The sequence below is a fragment of the Neopelma chrysocephalum genome, unplaced genomic scaffold (genome assembly GCF_003984885.1).
Source record: "Neopelma chrysocephalum unplaced genomic scaffold, ASM398488v2 Primary Assembly neopelma1_158, whole genome shotgun sequence".
NCBI classification, from domain to species: Eukaryota; Metazoa; Chordata; class Aves; order Passeriformes; family Pipridae; genus Neopelma; species Neopelma chrysocephalum.
Genome location: NW_020897820.1, coordinates 32,669 through 48,289, shown reverse-complemented (window position 1 = coordinate 48,289; position 15,621 = coordinate 32,669). Strand labels below are relative to the sequence as shown.

General features: G+C 48.5%; 2 protein-coding genes across 3 annotated transcripts; both read right to left on the bottom strand.

The window, feature by feature from the left end:
- Positions 1-1,277: 1,277 nt before the first annotated feature.
- Positions 1,278-6,201, bottom strand: LOC113976372 (keratin, type I cytoskeletal 15-like). Of its 2 annotated transcripts, none has more exons than XM_027701499.1 (8): positions 5,641-6,201; positions 5,060-5,142; positions 3,987-4,143; positions 3,536-3,697; positions 3,292-3,417; positions 2,935-3,155; positions 2,108-2,133; positions 1,278-1,620 (listed from the first exon to the last, which is right to left on the bottom strand). In XM_027701499.1, the coding sequence occupies exons 1-8, from the start codon at positions 6,199-6,201 to the stop codon at positions 1,523-1,525; spliced, it is 1,434 nt and encodes a 477-aa protein (XP_027557300.1). In that variant the 3' UTR covers positions 1,278-1,522. The 2 variants fall into 2 exon arrangements, with proteins under 2 accessions (XP_027557300.1, XP_027557301.1); XM_027701500.1 differs by having other exon boundaries at positions 2,108-2,139; positions 2,940-3,155.
- A 3,728-nt stretch (positions 6,202-9,929) lies between these two features.
- Positions 9,930-15,081, bottom strand: LOC113976375 (keratin, type I cytoskeletal 19). The gene is made up of 8 exons (XM_027701505.1): positions 14,375-15,081; positions 12,891-12,973; positions 12,463-12,619; positions 12,062-12,223; positions 11,804-11,929; positions 11,471-11,691; positions 10,720-10,748; positions 9,930-10,209 (listed from the first exon to the last, which is right to left on the bottom strand). The coding sequence occupies exons 1-8, from the start codon at positions 14,810-14,812 to the stop codon at positions 10,172-10,174; spliced, it is 1,254 nt and encodes a 417-aa protein (XP_027557306.1). The 5' UTR covers positions 14,813-15,081; the 3' UTR covers positions 9,930-10,171.
- Between the last annotated feature and the right edge of the window lie 540 nt (positions 15,082-15,621).

Below are 15,621 nucleotides of genomic sequence, written 5' to 3'. Positions count from 1 at the left end.
CTTGGATGCTCCCTGGGAGCTGAGTGCTGGGGAATGGAGCTGAATGAATCACTGTCCTGGGTTGCTTCACTTCAGAATTGTGCTTGTTATACTGAATTGGAACAGGGAAAGCAGATTGAGCTGAATTTCTAGGCTGCACTTTAAGTATAGGAGAATATTTTGATACCTACATCGTACAGGTCAATGTCCTGCAACCATCACTGGTTCATTCAACTCCTCCATTTGGAATTCAAGTGGATGGATAGCTGCTTGTGGCTGTAGGAAATTCCACCCCTTGCTGTTTGAATGATACAAACAATAGTCACCTCAGATCAGGAAAAAAGGTCATTTGTGCTGCTCGGCTTTCCTTTTCTGGTGCACTGTGATGTTGCTTTTCAAGAACCTCTTCCCAGTTCCTTCCAGTGGGAATAACAGCAGGATGTGCATTTCTTACCAGTGGCACCAGTGATCCTGTGGCCTCACTCGTGGCCAAACTGGTGGTGCCAGCAGTTTAGATTTCTCTTCTTTAAGTATCAGGAAATAGGAAACACGAAAGTAGGGGCTCTAAGGAGGTTGGAAGGAGAATAAAATTCTAGAAATTACATCATTTTTGCAGACACTGTTATGTGGATTGAAATACCCATCAATGGGGCTAAGGACACCTTTTCCAAACAGGTTATGGGAGCAAAGTACAGCATTTAGGTAACTCCTTATGTACTCCTGAGGCTGGGATTCACCAGGCTCTTAAAGCTTTGTCAGCATCTCCTCAGTTCCTCCGGTGTGGATTTGCAGCTGGGAGAAGGTGGTGTGGCCAGTGCAGCAGCCACAGCTCTGACACGGAATGGGGAGGTTCTGCCTGATGGGAGAGAACCAAAACAGTCACAGCAAACTCTGAGCAGCTCATTTCACCTGGACCATGCCTGGAGCTTCCTCAGGAGCTGAGAGCATTTCTCTTTGTGCTGAAGGCAGTACAGGAACACAAACATACAGATGGAAAAATACCAGTTTTTGCAGAGGTGCATTTTATTTGTGCATGAATTGTGTGCTTGGCATTGAGGACAAGAAACTTTAGGGTTTTTTATGTTATCTTCTCCATTTTTTACTGCTGCCAGCTCCAGATCCCTGGACGAATTTAACGGCACTTTATATCTGTTCATCACCATCTCTGTTGTTATTATTATTATTAAAGTTATGATTGTTATTGCTGTTGTTACTCCCGCTGGAAGGGTGTGTGGGCTGTGTGTGGGCTGTGTGTGGCAGTGCCACACTGACTCCAAAAAACTCCATCACACTGGATGTATTTGCACAAGCAGAACAGAAACTTTATTATGTAGGAAACAACAGAGCACTGACAGAGAACAGGCATCTCCGCCCCAGCGAGTCAATGCTCATGTACAAAGGCAGAACAAATCTAAGGAAAGACATTCTTGGATACATTCTTGTGATTTGGGGGAGTGAAAGGCTCTTTCTCTCAGCATTAGCCAGTATAGAAGCTGCACTGGTTCCATGTGGCATCACGTGAAAGAGGGGATTCAGTATTTCTTTATTGGAATCTCCTGTCACGGGTAGAACCAGATCCAGATCCAGATCTTCCCTCATCTTCTGTGCTAATGCGAACTCTTCCACTGGTCCCAAATGATGCTGGAGGAGGAATAAAACAATTAAATAGGGAAGAAAGAAAACACCGCACAGCCAAGACCCTGAGGAGCTGAGCAATGAGGTTGTGTTTGTTTCCTCACAAGATCTTTCACATATCAAAGGCAGAACTGCCTTTACATCTTATCTGCTTTCCCTCCTGGTCCTTATCCAGAAAAGCTTGGGAGTGCACATCACATGTGGATTTGGAAGTATCTTGTATGTTGTGTGAATAGCAGAGGAATTTAGAAATCTTTGGGAGATTTTGGTGGTTTAGATTTCCGCGCAATTGTTATGGCAAAGTGATGCTTTCAAAAGTGAACATAAAATAAAGTGTTATGGTTTTGCCTCTACATGATACGGAATGTGGTCATTGCAGGGAGAATGGAATCTGTGGTAGTAAGAAGAAATCCAAGGCAAAAAGCCAATAGGTTTATTTAATCCTATTTTGCCTGTTCATTTCAGCCCCTTGTTAAATAAAAATGTTTCTTACCGTCCTTGGGGTTGACTCCTGACAGCCTGCAGAAAAGAAGAAATATTTGATTAATGACCATCCCTGACCCTGTCCCCTGAAACCACTGATTCATTTAGGAATTCGTGTGAACAGCCAGGATTTCACAGGGCTGCTCTCAATGGCTGGTTTCTCAGGTGTGTTGTTACTAGAGGTGGTGTTAAGGTGCTTTCAGCTTTGAAAGCCACCCCTGGGTACTTAAGAGGGAATGTGAACAGCTGTCAGACCAGTTCCTTGTCCTGATATCTCCATATACTGCTGCTCTCCTCAGAATGCCTCTTCTAGAAACTATATAAGGACTAATTCCATGTGTAGATCAGATATGAGAAGTGGGCATGAAAAAGCAGATTTTCCTGAAGTAAGCTGGGGTCTGTACTAAGCTCTTTTCTAGATGGGGGTACTGGTGTGTGAGGATGGATATTTTCACCTCTGCACAAATGAGGAAAACCAAGAGCTAAAGAAATACAGGGAGCAGGTTTTTATAGGTAGTTTCAGGCTGAAGGCTCTAATTCCAGTGCAAACAGAGGGTTATGTGGGATGTACGTATGGTGCCTGGTGCCTTCTGTAATTCACTGCAGTCAAATTGGTGGCATTTGTATTTTCAAATCCCCAGCACCACCGATGTGCAGATTTAGCTGGAGTTATGGCAGCACCAGGGATTTTCCTGGGCACCTGCTTTGCCAGTGCCCCCCAGGCTGTGTGTGCAGTGACTCAGCTCTGTGGGGTGAGCCCGGCAGCCCCAGACCCCACCCCACACAGTCCCTGTGTTTGCCCTGATCTGCTCTCAGGGTTGGGACAGAGTCACGTACGCCGAGTCCTGGCCCTCCAGCAGGTGCCGGTACGTGGCGATCTCCTGCTCCAGGCGGCTTTTGATGTCCATGAGCATCTTGTACTCCTGGTTCTGGCGCTCCATGTCGCAGCGCAGCTCACTCAGCTGCTCCTCCACGCTGGTGATGAGGGCCTGGATCTGGGCCAGCTGCGCGCAGTACCGGCCCTCCGTGTCCCGCAGGTTGGCCTCCAGCCCGGCTTTCTAAAGCAGGATTGTGTCAGAACAGGTTACAATGCAGGTTTGTGCCACGGAGGGGGACAGGGAGAGGCAAGACAGCAAGGGAGGATGGGGACAGAGTGAGGCAGCGCCTGGAGATGTGCTCGGGGTGGGTCCGTACCATGCTGAGCTGCGACTGCAGCTCAATCTCCAGGCCCTGCACGGTGCGGCGCAGTTCCGTGATCTCCGTTTTGCTGGTCTGGATCTGCTGTGTGTGGGTGGCAACTTCACGGTTCAGCTCATCAGTCTGCAAGGAAAAAACAACTGTAAAATCACATATATACTGTATTAAAAAAATTCCATTATTTTGAGAGGGGAGGGAGGCACCTGCCAGGGCGGTAATGCTGAGGCATGTGTGACTGTACCTGAGTGAGGAACCACGCCTCAGCATCCTTCCGGTTCCTCTCAGCCAGAGCTTCGTACTGTTCTCTCATCTCAGAGAGAACTCTGGTCAGGTCGATGCCAGGAGCCGCATCCATTTCCACGTTGACTGTCCCGCTCAGCTGGTTCGAGTACTCCTTCATCTCCTGCGTGAGTGGAAGGCAGAGGACACAGAAAGATCAGGTTCCCTCCTCTCACACCCTTCCTGCCCCAGTGATCCCTGCCATGGCACACAGGACCTGTGCTGTCAAGTCTCACAGGTACAACACACATGAGACATTTATCCCATTTTCTCTCTCCTTGCACGAGCTTCCCTACTCTCCGTGTACTCACACACCACACACATTTTTACATGTGACTTATACCTATGCTTCATTTACAAGAGACATAAATTCCAAAGGGAAGTGATCTCCTCTCTGCACTGTCAGGACTCACCTCCTCGTGGTTCTTCTTCAGATAAGCCAGTTCCTCCTTCAGGCTCTCGATCTGCATCTCCAGGTCAGCTCTGGACAGGGTCAGCTCGTCCAGGACACGGCGCAGGCCGTTGATGTCGGACTCCACGCTCTGACGCAGGAACAGCTCGTTCTCATACCTGCAGTTCAAAACAGAAACAAGCACTGGAACGTGTCCTAGTTTATACTCAGTACAGTGTGAAATGATCACGTTTAATACAGAATACAGGAGGAACAGTGGGCTGTAAATGAAAGTATACAGATTGAGAAGAAGTGTAAAAGGAGCGAACGTGTTTTTCTCCAACATCCAGCTATGGCACATGGAAGCACAGGCACTGCCATCTCATTTTGTTCCTGAGGAGGACATGACCATTCACCTGGCAGAACCTAATGAGGATTATCAGCATCAACAGAAACACTGTCACACAGGACAGGCCGTTTGTAGTGTCCTCTGGGATTTGGAGTGGAGGAAAGCACAGGTAACCCGGGGCTGCCTGGGACACAAGAGGGAAAATAAGAACCTGCAGGTGCACCACTGCAAGGGAAAGCAGCTGTGCAGGGACTGAATGTGCTGCTGAGCCCAGGGGATGGAAAAGCCCCATGTTGGTCTTTCCTTTCTAAATTTCAGGCTCTGTGGCAGAGAATTTCTGCAGCCCCACAATGATCTCTTCCTGCCACTCTGTTCCTCCTCAGTGAAAATCCCAACCTATTCCTGCCTTCTTTCCCCCATGACTCAGGTTAGTAAAAATGGTTAAGAGCATCATGAAAAAATGAAGAGCTGGGCTATAACTCATTATGCAAACTGCTCAGTGATCTGGAGGTTGTGTTCTGTCAGGTTTATATTCTGAATTGGTCCTTCATCAGTTGATTCTGTTTGCCAGGGTTTTTTGCATTGGAATTTGCCAAGGAAAAATACCTGCCCATAATTTCAAAATGTGCCTTTCAGTGACTGAAGAACTTTATTTTCTACATAAAAAGTAACATCAAGCTTCAAAAAACTGTTTTGAGAGAAGGAGACAAGCGGAGTGAAGACAAATGTGCCCCAGGTGAACTTACTTCAGTCTGAAGTCGTCGGCAGCCAGCTTGGCATTGTCGATCTCCAGAATGACCCGGGAATTGTCGATGGTAGCAGCAAGGATCTGGCAATTAAGAATCACAGAGAAAAGTTCCTGTGAGTAACGGTGAAATATGGGATCCACATTCCGTGAGCAAACCAGAGGATTCTCTGCAACATGGATTAGAACCATAATTAGGAAATACATGTGTACAACTCCTGATCTTATCTGTAGCCAGGAGAATTACCCTTCCAGCTTTTGAGGCCTACCTGTCACATTCTTTACGATTTGATTCCTGAAAAAATATATTGATAAATCTAAACACATTTTGCCACATTTTGCTGACTTTTAATGTGAACATTTTAATTTCAACAAACACCACATTGTCACGATAAGATACTTGGTGTTTAAATTGAAAACAAGCTACTCTTTTCTGCTAGAATGCTCATGACCTCAGTGTATTTGGGATTGAGGAATTCAGCATTTCTTTTCTAATTATTTGAGCTTATTTTCAAGAGATGGAATATGCAGTACCATAATTCTCTTATGTTCTTATAACTCCTCTACATATGAATGTCTCACCTTGTCTTGGAGATCTTCAATTATCTTGTAATAATTGCTGTAGTCCCGGGCGGGGCTGGTGGGGGCTTGTTTCTGGTACCAGTCTCGGATTTTCACTTCTAAATCCGAGTTGGCCTCTTCCAGGGCCCGCACCTTGTTCAGGTACGAGGCCAGCCGGTCGTTCAGGTTCTGCATGGTTATCTTCTCATTGCCAGAGAGGAGCCCATCGCCGCCCCCAAAGCCACCACAGAGGTCAAAGCCGCCCCCAAAGCCAGAGCCCCCTCCAAAGCCAGCGCCCCCTCCAAAGCCAGCCCCTCCACCAAAGCCACAGGCTGCCCCCCCGCCAAAGCCTCCTCCGTAGCCCCCCCCAAAGCCGGCGCTCAGGCCCCCGCCGTAGCCGCCTCCTGCAGAGGAGACGTACCTGGCCGAGGAGACGGAGACGCCGCGGCCGCTGGAGCCGCCGTGGATGCTCGGGGCACGGAAGGTGCCCCCGGCGCGCACCGAGGACAGGCGGGAGCTGCCCCCGGCGCCCCCAAAGCCGCCCCCGTAGGTGGAGGAAGAGCTCATGAAGGTCGTGGCCATGGCTGGAGCAAGGGAAGGAGCAAAGGGCAGCTGTGCAGCGTGGGCAGAGAGGAGAGGCTGTGCCTTCACTGCCCTGGTGCCTCTTTTATACCCTCACGATCTGAAACCCCACTGCAGCCCTCCCTCCAAAATTCCTCCTCCCTGGGGGTGAGGCCAATTATGATGACATTCCTGACAAGCAGCGCTGGCAGCACATCGCAGGGGCTTGGGCTTGGGGTTTCTTTTTTTAATTAAACAAAAGGCATGAATCAGATGAGTGTTTTTTCTTCGGGCTACAGTTCTGAAACTTGGAGTTTACTTCTTTGACATTGAAGAGTGGAAAAACAAAGTGAGTTCAGCCCCACCCCACCTGCCCGTTTACAACACTCACCATGGCTACATTCTGAAAATCAACTTGATCTGAAAACTAAGTTAAAGTAAAATTCTCCTTTCATTGAAAAATCATCACTTCATCTCACCGTTATCTGTCCTTTTCTATCCATGTTTTTCCCCTTAAAATTTTGGAATTGAATTTGAAATGTTCTTATTCTTGATTGTTGCTTGGAACTAATATTTAGATTTTGGAGTCCGAATTTTTAGTAGAAAAAGCACCTATTAATGGCATCGTGTGAGGAACAATCAGCGTCCATCACTGTGCAAGGGAGAGCGGGCACAGTTAATTTATTAATGCTCGTGAGATAGTCAAGAAGGGTAACACAAGATTGAAGTAATTAGCAGAGGAAATGTAGGAGGACTAAGATCCTGTTACTTTGAAAAACTTAAGGAAAATGGGCTTAAGATGAGGAGGTGTGAGCTGCCTGTGCACCCTGCTGGGATGGGGGTGTGGGGACTGTGGCAGGGGGGGAGTTTGGAGAGCCCCGTTCTCTGCACACCACGGTGACACTCCCCGGGTGAAGGATGTTGAGATGTTACTGCAGGTGCAGGGGTGAGCAGCCTTTTCACCCGGGGATGTGCACTGGGGAGGGAAAAAATGGCCAAGTCCAGCTGTGATGTCCCTTGCCAGGCTGGCTCTGGGCACGGCTGAGCACGAAACACGGGGTGCTCTCAGCTCTGGAAACATGTTTCAAACCGAACTTGGCCCTTTGCCACAACCCTTCAGTTTTGCTGCTGGGCAGATTAATGGCTCTGCATACCTTGCCAGATCTGTGTGTCTCCAAGGGTTGGTGGCTCAGGAGACAAGTTCAGACAAATCCTCCCAAAGATAAAAGGAGTCTCTTTGAGACCCCTGCAATGTCAGTGCCCCGAGGTGTGTGCGCTGCCAGGGGCTGTTCAACCCAGTGAGCACACAGTAGGCAAATCAAGTTCCATTAAAAAAAAAAACAAAACAACAAACAACCAGCAAACAGACCTCTAGAAAATACCACAAACTTCAGCAGGAAACTTTGGGGAATTTTCATTCGGTCCTCTTTCACTCAGGCTTGATAACTCCTTTGGTAGGTCACTGGTGAACCACATTTTGCTGCTTTTTAACGTGCCTTGGGCGTCACTCTGGATCGGATCAGATGGACACTTACAAAACAGGTAGCAGATAAAAGCTGTTTCTTAATATTTACCATTGGGAAACTAAAAATAAATCAAACAGCCAATACAGGTCATGTCCTAAAAGATTATTCAGACAGCCATTTCTCCTTATGGTCTGTACAGGGAAACAGAAGCCCATCACCTGCTGAAGTGACAAGAAGAGCCCTTTTTCCAGCTTATGCCTTTATTCTGGTCTCACTGTCTTTGCTCTGAGATTCCTTATCCAGTGTCTTGACACACAGACTTGTCCCTTGCACAGTCTCAGCGTTGTACCTGTGGTGCACGAACTCCTTGGTTTGTCATCTTCCACGGAGCTTTCCTGGAACACATCCCCTGACATGTCTGTGCTGCACAAACCCTTTTGTTACCTCTGCTGTGGGATTAACGGAGCTGACACACTTCAGCCCCTCCTCTCAGGACAGCAAGTTCGAGTCAAGCAGCAGCTTGTTTGTCATCTCAGTGATCACTCTATGAGTGATAGACCCATCACTCAGAGAAGAACCTGACAGACCTTTACAAAACTTTTTTTTTTCCCCTGAACCAGGCTCTAAAATTATAGTGTGTATGCGATTTATATTAAACATTTCACCAGAAATCCTTCATTGTCCTACAGATATGGGACAAAATCAGTAAAATTATAAAATAAAATTAGGCTATAAAAGCAAGAATTCAGGATTCTTATAGTTTGCATTCCTGGAGCAAAAAGAATTTCTTGCCAGACGTTCACATTTGCAGCTGGACAACACCAGAAATCTGCACCAAAACCCGACTGGTTTTGTCACAAGAACCTGCTCTCAGGGAATGGGATTTGTTAAGATTAAAAAAGAAACCTGGAGTTGTTTGTCCTGTCTTCTGAAGGGGTTTCCAGGTCTGATTGTTGTAGGGAGTAAGTTTGGTACAAAGTGTGCATTAGCAAATGTGTCAACCCTCAGGAACTGCCTGTGCTGAAGCATTGAAAGCTGCTTCTCCTGGCTCTTCCCAAAGCAAACCCCGCAGAAATGGGTGAGCTCCTGAAGAACCCCCTGCTCCCCGTGTGCTTTTCAGGCCACTGCTCCCTTCGATTCTGCCCCTGTTTCCCCCTGTTCTCCCCATCTTGTCCCTTTCTCTGTGTCTCTTTGCTGGTTCTTACTTTTCATCACTGTTTTTGTCTCCTGTCACAGTTTTTCCCTGTCACAGTGAAGCCACTGCCTAAAGCCACCATGCCTCATTCCAGAGGCAGAGCTGGCATTGTCGGTGTCAGTACTGACAGCTGGTGTTGACAGGTCACCTGAGTCACCACTGAGCCAAAACCAACTGAAGAGGGTTGTCCTGTGTCGAGGGAGCAGGTCCAGAGCTTTGGGGTGCTCTGAGCCACGAGAACACTCCATTAATCTGGTGTGAACAAGGGCTCGTGAACAATTCTCAAGGCCAAGGAGAGAAGTGCTGAAGGATCAGGTGATGTGTCCCTGAATCACAGGCTGCACTCTGATCCACTCTGGGGGAGAGCAGTGTTGGGGTACTTCCAGTCTGGGCATATCCCTGTTCTCACTCCCCCTCAGCTGAGGAGCCTCTGGTGACAGCAGGAGCTGGGAAGGTGCTGGTTGGGCTGGAGCCATGGTTTGCTTTTAGCACAAGCCCTGAAAAGTTTCCTCAGCTGTCAGCTTGGAGAGGGGTGGTAGGAAATGAAATAATTGATTTCTGGGGCTGGAAGGTGATTCCATTTGGAATTTCAGCTGGGATAATATGCCTTCAACAGCATGAGAGAGAAGGGGGCTGAAATTGGTGCTAAAGGTTGGTAACCTCTGTGTGAACTGGGGCAGGAAGTGAAGAATTCTCCCAACTGCTGCTCACCCTGTTTGTTCCTGTAGGAGTTTTCTATGACCCAGTTTAACAGCTTTATGTTTTACCCTAATGAAACGTCCCCCAGCTCCTGCTGCTCTCTGGAATCACTTCCCATCCCACTGCCCCTGCTCTGCAGAGTGCAAAGTGTTGTAGTTAAAAACCCGAGTCACTCTTGTGTGCCCCGCTGAGGGGCTGGGGATGCTGTTGCCTCCTTATTCTGAGCTCCTGCCAGCAAGAGGAGACAGAAGGAATCAGAATGGAGCCCAAGCCACCCCCACACTGTGAGCACTCCCCTCTCGGGGAGGCTGCCTGGCTAATTCCTGCCTGAGTAAAGCCAAACTGCACTGACATATCACAGTAACTCCAAAGAAGCAAAGATTGCAAGAAGATCATCTTTATTTGAGTAGATGCAGCAATTCAGTACATGCAAGACCTAGAAATAAGTGCAAAGCTGACTCTATTTGCAACTGAATCACCACTTTGTGGGTGAAGCTGCCTGAACTTTGTGTGCCCAAGAACTTTCTGTGCTTTAAAAGTCGTTTCCAGCGGCTCAGAGTGATTCCTCTCCGTCTCAATCCCCGTGTGCTGTCTGTTTTTTCTCACTTTGCAGATGACCTTTGGAGGATCCTCACTGCTGTTTCCCATCTCCCCGCTTGTCTCTTTTGTCTGCAATAACATGGAGAGAAGGAACAGCAATTATTTAAGCCCAGCTCACATGAGCCCACTCTGTGACAGGCACTGAGCTTGGCTTGGGCCTCGTCTCTCATTCCCTTCTCTCAGAACTTTTCCTCTCCATCTCCTGGATTTGACTCATCCCTTTTAAGATACTGCTGACCTCTAACAGCTCAAGGCAGGTTTTAGTGGCGTGTTCCTGCAATTCCCCCGAGCTGGCCAAGCTTCAGTTCCCGTGTCCTTTCATCTGGGGAAATGATTAAGTGTTTTGTGCTTTACTTTGCCTTTACTGTAGCAGAGTCTGGGATTTTTTTTCCTCATGTCTGACATCTTTTAATGGCTGAAATTTGTTCAATTCTAGCCAGAGACATCATTTGTTACTTATTAGATTTTTTTCTGTGGCAAATCAATGCAGACCCGTCTCTAGAATGGACCAAAGTACCAGAGTTATGTGTATTTCCTTTTATAAAATAAAGCTTCTCCTGAGAGAGCAAGGATTCTTACCAGGAGTTCCTGAAAGGGAGCCAAACATCCTGTGGAACAAAGAGAGAACAGCTGAACAAGGAGTTAACACACATGAAATGCTGTGTGAGACAAGGATGGATGAGAGCAAATTCTCTGTCGGTCAGGTACATTGTGGTGCAGTTAAAGCAGGGATACCCATCTCCCTGTGCTCCTTCTCAGCCAGGGAGAGGGAGTTGTTGTAAGAAATATATTTTTAAACGACTGCATTGGGAGAAGACAATTATGGAAAAGGAGGAATAGAGGAAATCAAAACCTTTCCACCCCTGTCTCATTTTTTCCCTCCTGGAGGCTGTGTGAGATGACAGAGAGCTGTGCTCCCGTGTGGGGTGACTCAGGGGCTGAGCAGGGCCAGCCTCGCTGCCTTCTCTTCACGTACTTCCTTCCACACTGATTCCTGGGGGGTAAAAGCTCTCTGCCTTGGCAACAGGAAGTTTATGGGAATTCTTTCTTAATTTTTATACTCTGTAAAACATTATTAACTGCACTTTTCCTGACTGTGAAGCAGCTGATCACTCTAACTGTTAAGTTACACTTAATCTCCTGTGTTGTCTTCCCCTTCAGAAACTCTCTGAGGTCTCATCCCATGTAAATGGGAGCTGTAACATTTCTACTTCCACCAGGGTCCAGAACAATTAATTTGTTACAAACCGTAGAACCCCAGGAGTGTTGTGTTTACTGAGGTGCTTGTGGCGAGTGAGCACCACGGCAGGGTCAGACAAAAGGTTCTTACTGGGACTCCTGGCCTTCCAGCAGCTGTCTGTAAGTCGCGATCTCTTGCTCCAGCCGAGTCTTGATGTCCATGAGGATCTTGTACTCGGTGTTCTGGCGCTCCATCTCACCCCGGAGCTCTGCCAGCTGGGCCTCCATGCTGCCAACCAGCCCCTGGATCTGCGCCAGCTGCGCCCCGTAACGCGCTTCCGTGTCGGCCAAGGTGCTTTCCAGCGCCGCTTTCTGCCGGGGGGAACCACAGAGGGGCTGGTGCCACGTACAGGACCCCGTGGAGGGAGGGCAGTACGGGCCCATTTCGGTGGGAGGGGGTCAGGCAGGGCAGAGCTGGACGTACCATGCTGAGCTGGGACTGCAGCTCGATCTCCAGCCCTTGCAGGCTGCGCCTCAGGTCAGTGACCTCGGACTTGCTGCTCTGCAGTTGTTCGGTGTTAATGGCCACCTCCCGGTTCAGCTCCTCAGTCTGAGACAGAGAAAACACCACGTTAGAAGGATGGGTGGTGTAGGGCTGTCACAGCAGCTTTCTGTGCCTTTTAGCACTTGTTTCTTTCATGGGTTTTTTGGTCAGTATTTGCACAGTATGGAGGGTTTTTACCTTGCTGTGGAACCAGGCCTCAGCATCCTTCCTGTTCTTGTCAGCCATTTGTTCATACTGGTCTCTCATATCCGCCAGGATCTTGGACAGGTCAATGCCTGGAGCAGAGTCCAGTTCAACACTGACCTGGCCGGCTACTTGTCCTCTCAGGGCACTCATCTCCTGTGGGGGTGGCAGAGGAGACAAAAGAGGGCACAATCATCACTGAAAACATTATGAACCTCCTGTTCTTCCTTCAAGGGCTAAGGCTGACTGACTGCCCTGAAGTACTGGTGGGGTGTCCCAGCCTACACAGAAATCTTTTCCTCACCACTGGAGACCCCAGGGCAATCCTGAGGGACTCCACATCTCCACAGGCTGTCTCTATAGTGCTGCTTTCAAACACATTTCCTGGGTTTTACCTCCTCGTGGTTCTTCCTCAGGTAGGCCAGTTCCTCCTTCAGCCCTTCGATCTGCAGCTCCAGGTCAGCTCTGGCCAGGGTCAGCTCGTCCAGGACGCGGCGCAGCCCGTTGATATCGGCCTCCACGCTCTGGCGAAGCCCCTGCTCAGTTTCAAACCTTCAGAAGGCAAAACAAGCCCATTCAGGTTCGCTGATTAACCAGCCCACAAGAAACACTTTATTTTATATGAATGTGTCTGGGTTTGTAGGATTTATGTGGTGCAGATGGTGCTTTTAGCAAATACATGAAGGGCTGAGCTGCACAGACAGGATCAAACCAGTGTTCACACGGGGGTTTTATGGCCATTCTGTTCTTGTTTCACTGCCCTTTGGCTCAACAGGGGTTTTTGCCTACTCACGAGACCTTTCCCCTCTCCAAAACTACTCACTTGGTTTTGAAGTCGTCGGCAGCCAGCCTGGCATTGTCAATCTGCAGCACAATCCTGGCATTGTCAATGGTGGCATCAAGGATCTGCAAACAAAGAGAGCTCATTGCTGAGGCTGAAACAAGTGTTCTCTGCCTCCCTGCTCTGCAGGTAAGAGTGAAGACTCTATTTCGTCTGTAGCTACTGCAAACAGAGGTGTAGGGAAGAATCAATGATCTACAGCAAACACATTGCACAGATTTATCTCAGACTTCTGCCAGGATTGGCAGCTTTGGACGTATCCTTGTGTCTGGTGTGTGAAGTGGCTTTAGGTAGAAAAGCCACTTCTCTCAAGCCTCTCTCCACTGTGAGGCAAAACTATGGACTGGCTCAGGGGGAGAGGACTTAGAGGTACCATCTTGGAACGTATTTTTATTTCCTAGAACACCCAGGATAGTGTTTATTTATTCTTTTAATGCATCATGAAAGCCTCTAAAGGCAATGTTGTTTATTTAGGAGGAATCCCTGTTCAGTTTTACCTGGAAAGTACGTCTTTGCCTGCCACTTCTAAAACTCAAAAGGTCAGCCACAAAAACAGCTGGAACAACATTTACCCTCTCCTAATGAAGGGGAGTGAAAGAAAGGTGGGAAAAGAATACTGAAGGGAAAAAGTCTCATTGCCAGTTCTGCCTTCAGCAGAGCTCAGATTCTAAGTCAGGAGTGAAGGTGGATGGGTTGCAGGAGGAGCAGGAACCTGCATGGGAGCGGTCGTGAACTCCAGGCTGAACTCCGAAAACTAAACCTCAAGTTTTCTTTGATTTATTTACATAGTTTAATCAGCGACTGCCTGTGTTTTGCAGGGTGTGTATCACCTCAGCAATCTGTTATCAGGTACCCATGGGCTCTTGGGGCAAATCCTGCATTTATATATGGCATTGATTACTTCGTGTCTGCTGCTTCCTTCTTCCCTATGCCAAATGTTTCAGTGCTCTTATCTCCATTCCAAGGTTAAGCAGGAGAAAGATGAAAGAGAAATTGTCCTTAGCCCATTTTTATTCTCATTGTTAAAGCAATATGTTGGGGCCTCTAAGGGTTTTCAAGCTTTATGGCAGGTGAGAGGTACAGAGACAAGCAGGTTGCTGTCTCTGCTTGGTTCTCTTTCTATATCAGTTTATATATGGTGATATGTACATTAACTGGTCATAGGTGTGTACATGACCAGCATGTGTGTATGTATGTGTGTGTGTGTACAAAAGCAAACACTATCAGAGAGTTAAGTACTCAGACATCCCACACTGACTGTTTTGTCCCTTCTCCTGGCTAGCTTTTAAAAAGCAGGTAATTCCCTACTGACATTTTCTTTATCCCCCGCCCATTCCTTGCACATCCATCTCATCTCCCTGCAAGGCCCTCTGGGGGCTCCCTGGGGAAGGTTTGCTCTTTGGGTTTTCATGCTGTGCTTCCTAAGAGCAAATCAAAGATGGTTTTTGGTAAATATTAACACCTACCTTGTCTCGAAGGTCCTCAATAGTCTTGAAATAAGCGCTGTAGTCCCGAGCTGGGCTTGGCCCTTGTTTTTGGTACCAGGTTCGGATTTTAGTTTCGAGGTCAGAGTTGGCCTCCTCCAGCGCTCGCACCTTCTCCAGGTAGGACGCCAGGCGATCGTTCAGGCTTTGCATGGTCGCCTTTTCGTTTCCCGAGAGGAGCCCGTCGCCTCCCAGGCCGCCCCCATAGCTAAAGCTGCTGCTATAGCTGCCTCCATAGCCTCCCCCCAGGCCGCTCCCCAGGCCCGAGGAGACGAGCCTGGCCGAGGACACGGACACGCCCCTGCCCCCGGACCCCCCGTGGATGCTGGGGGCCCTGAAGCTGCCGCCGAACCGGAGCGAGGAGCCGACGGGCCCCCCCACCACGGAAGAGCTGGTTTGCCTGAAGCTGTAACTGGCCATGGCGAGGAAAACCAAGGACCCAACCCAAGCTGCACTAACACGTTCCTGATCCCGAGGCAGGAGTGTGCCCTGCTCCCCCACCCCACTGCTTTTAAGCCGGTGACAATGGGAGTTGTCTCCAGAATGTGTTATCTGAGACCCGTGGAATTTATTAGCCCTAAGCCCTCTGCCAACACGGCAATTCCCTTATTGGTCAGTGGCTGTGGAGTGGGCTGATTCCTTCCCAAACACCTCCACACACGGGAGGCGATTCCTCCCCCTGACCACTGCCTCCTTTGGAGGAGGCGTCTCCGTGCCGAGGGGAGCGTTCCTACACCTGGTCAGAGTTTACCTGCATGGAAACAAAGGGGTGGGAGTGCACAGAGGGACTCACACAAAGACTTTCTTGTGTAATCTCATAAAAGAGTTTTAACGGGGTGATTCAGCCTGATAACGGAACTTGAAAGGACCCCAGCTGGTGAACAATGTGTGTGGACGTGGACAAAACCTGTTCCTACCCCTCTGTTTTCCTCATTTCCCTTGAGAAAAGTTCTTCTTTCAGAAGTGACATTTTCTCTGTTTCTTTGCTCTCCATTCCATTTGGCTGACAGAGAACCTGCTGCCTCTGAGAGTCTGGTTTTCTGCAGACACAGGAATCCTTCTGAAGCAGCCATGGCTGCATTTGTAGCAAAGAGAAGCATTAACATCCCTGAGTACCTGGGGAGTGAGCAGAAACAAGTGCCTGATTCTACACTGAGTCCTTTGATTGCTGCTCGAAGAGAGAAGTGATGAGAAGAAACAGAATCACTTATTCTTCTGGTCTTTGAGAG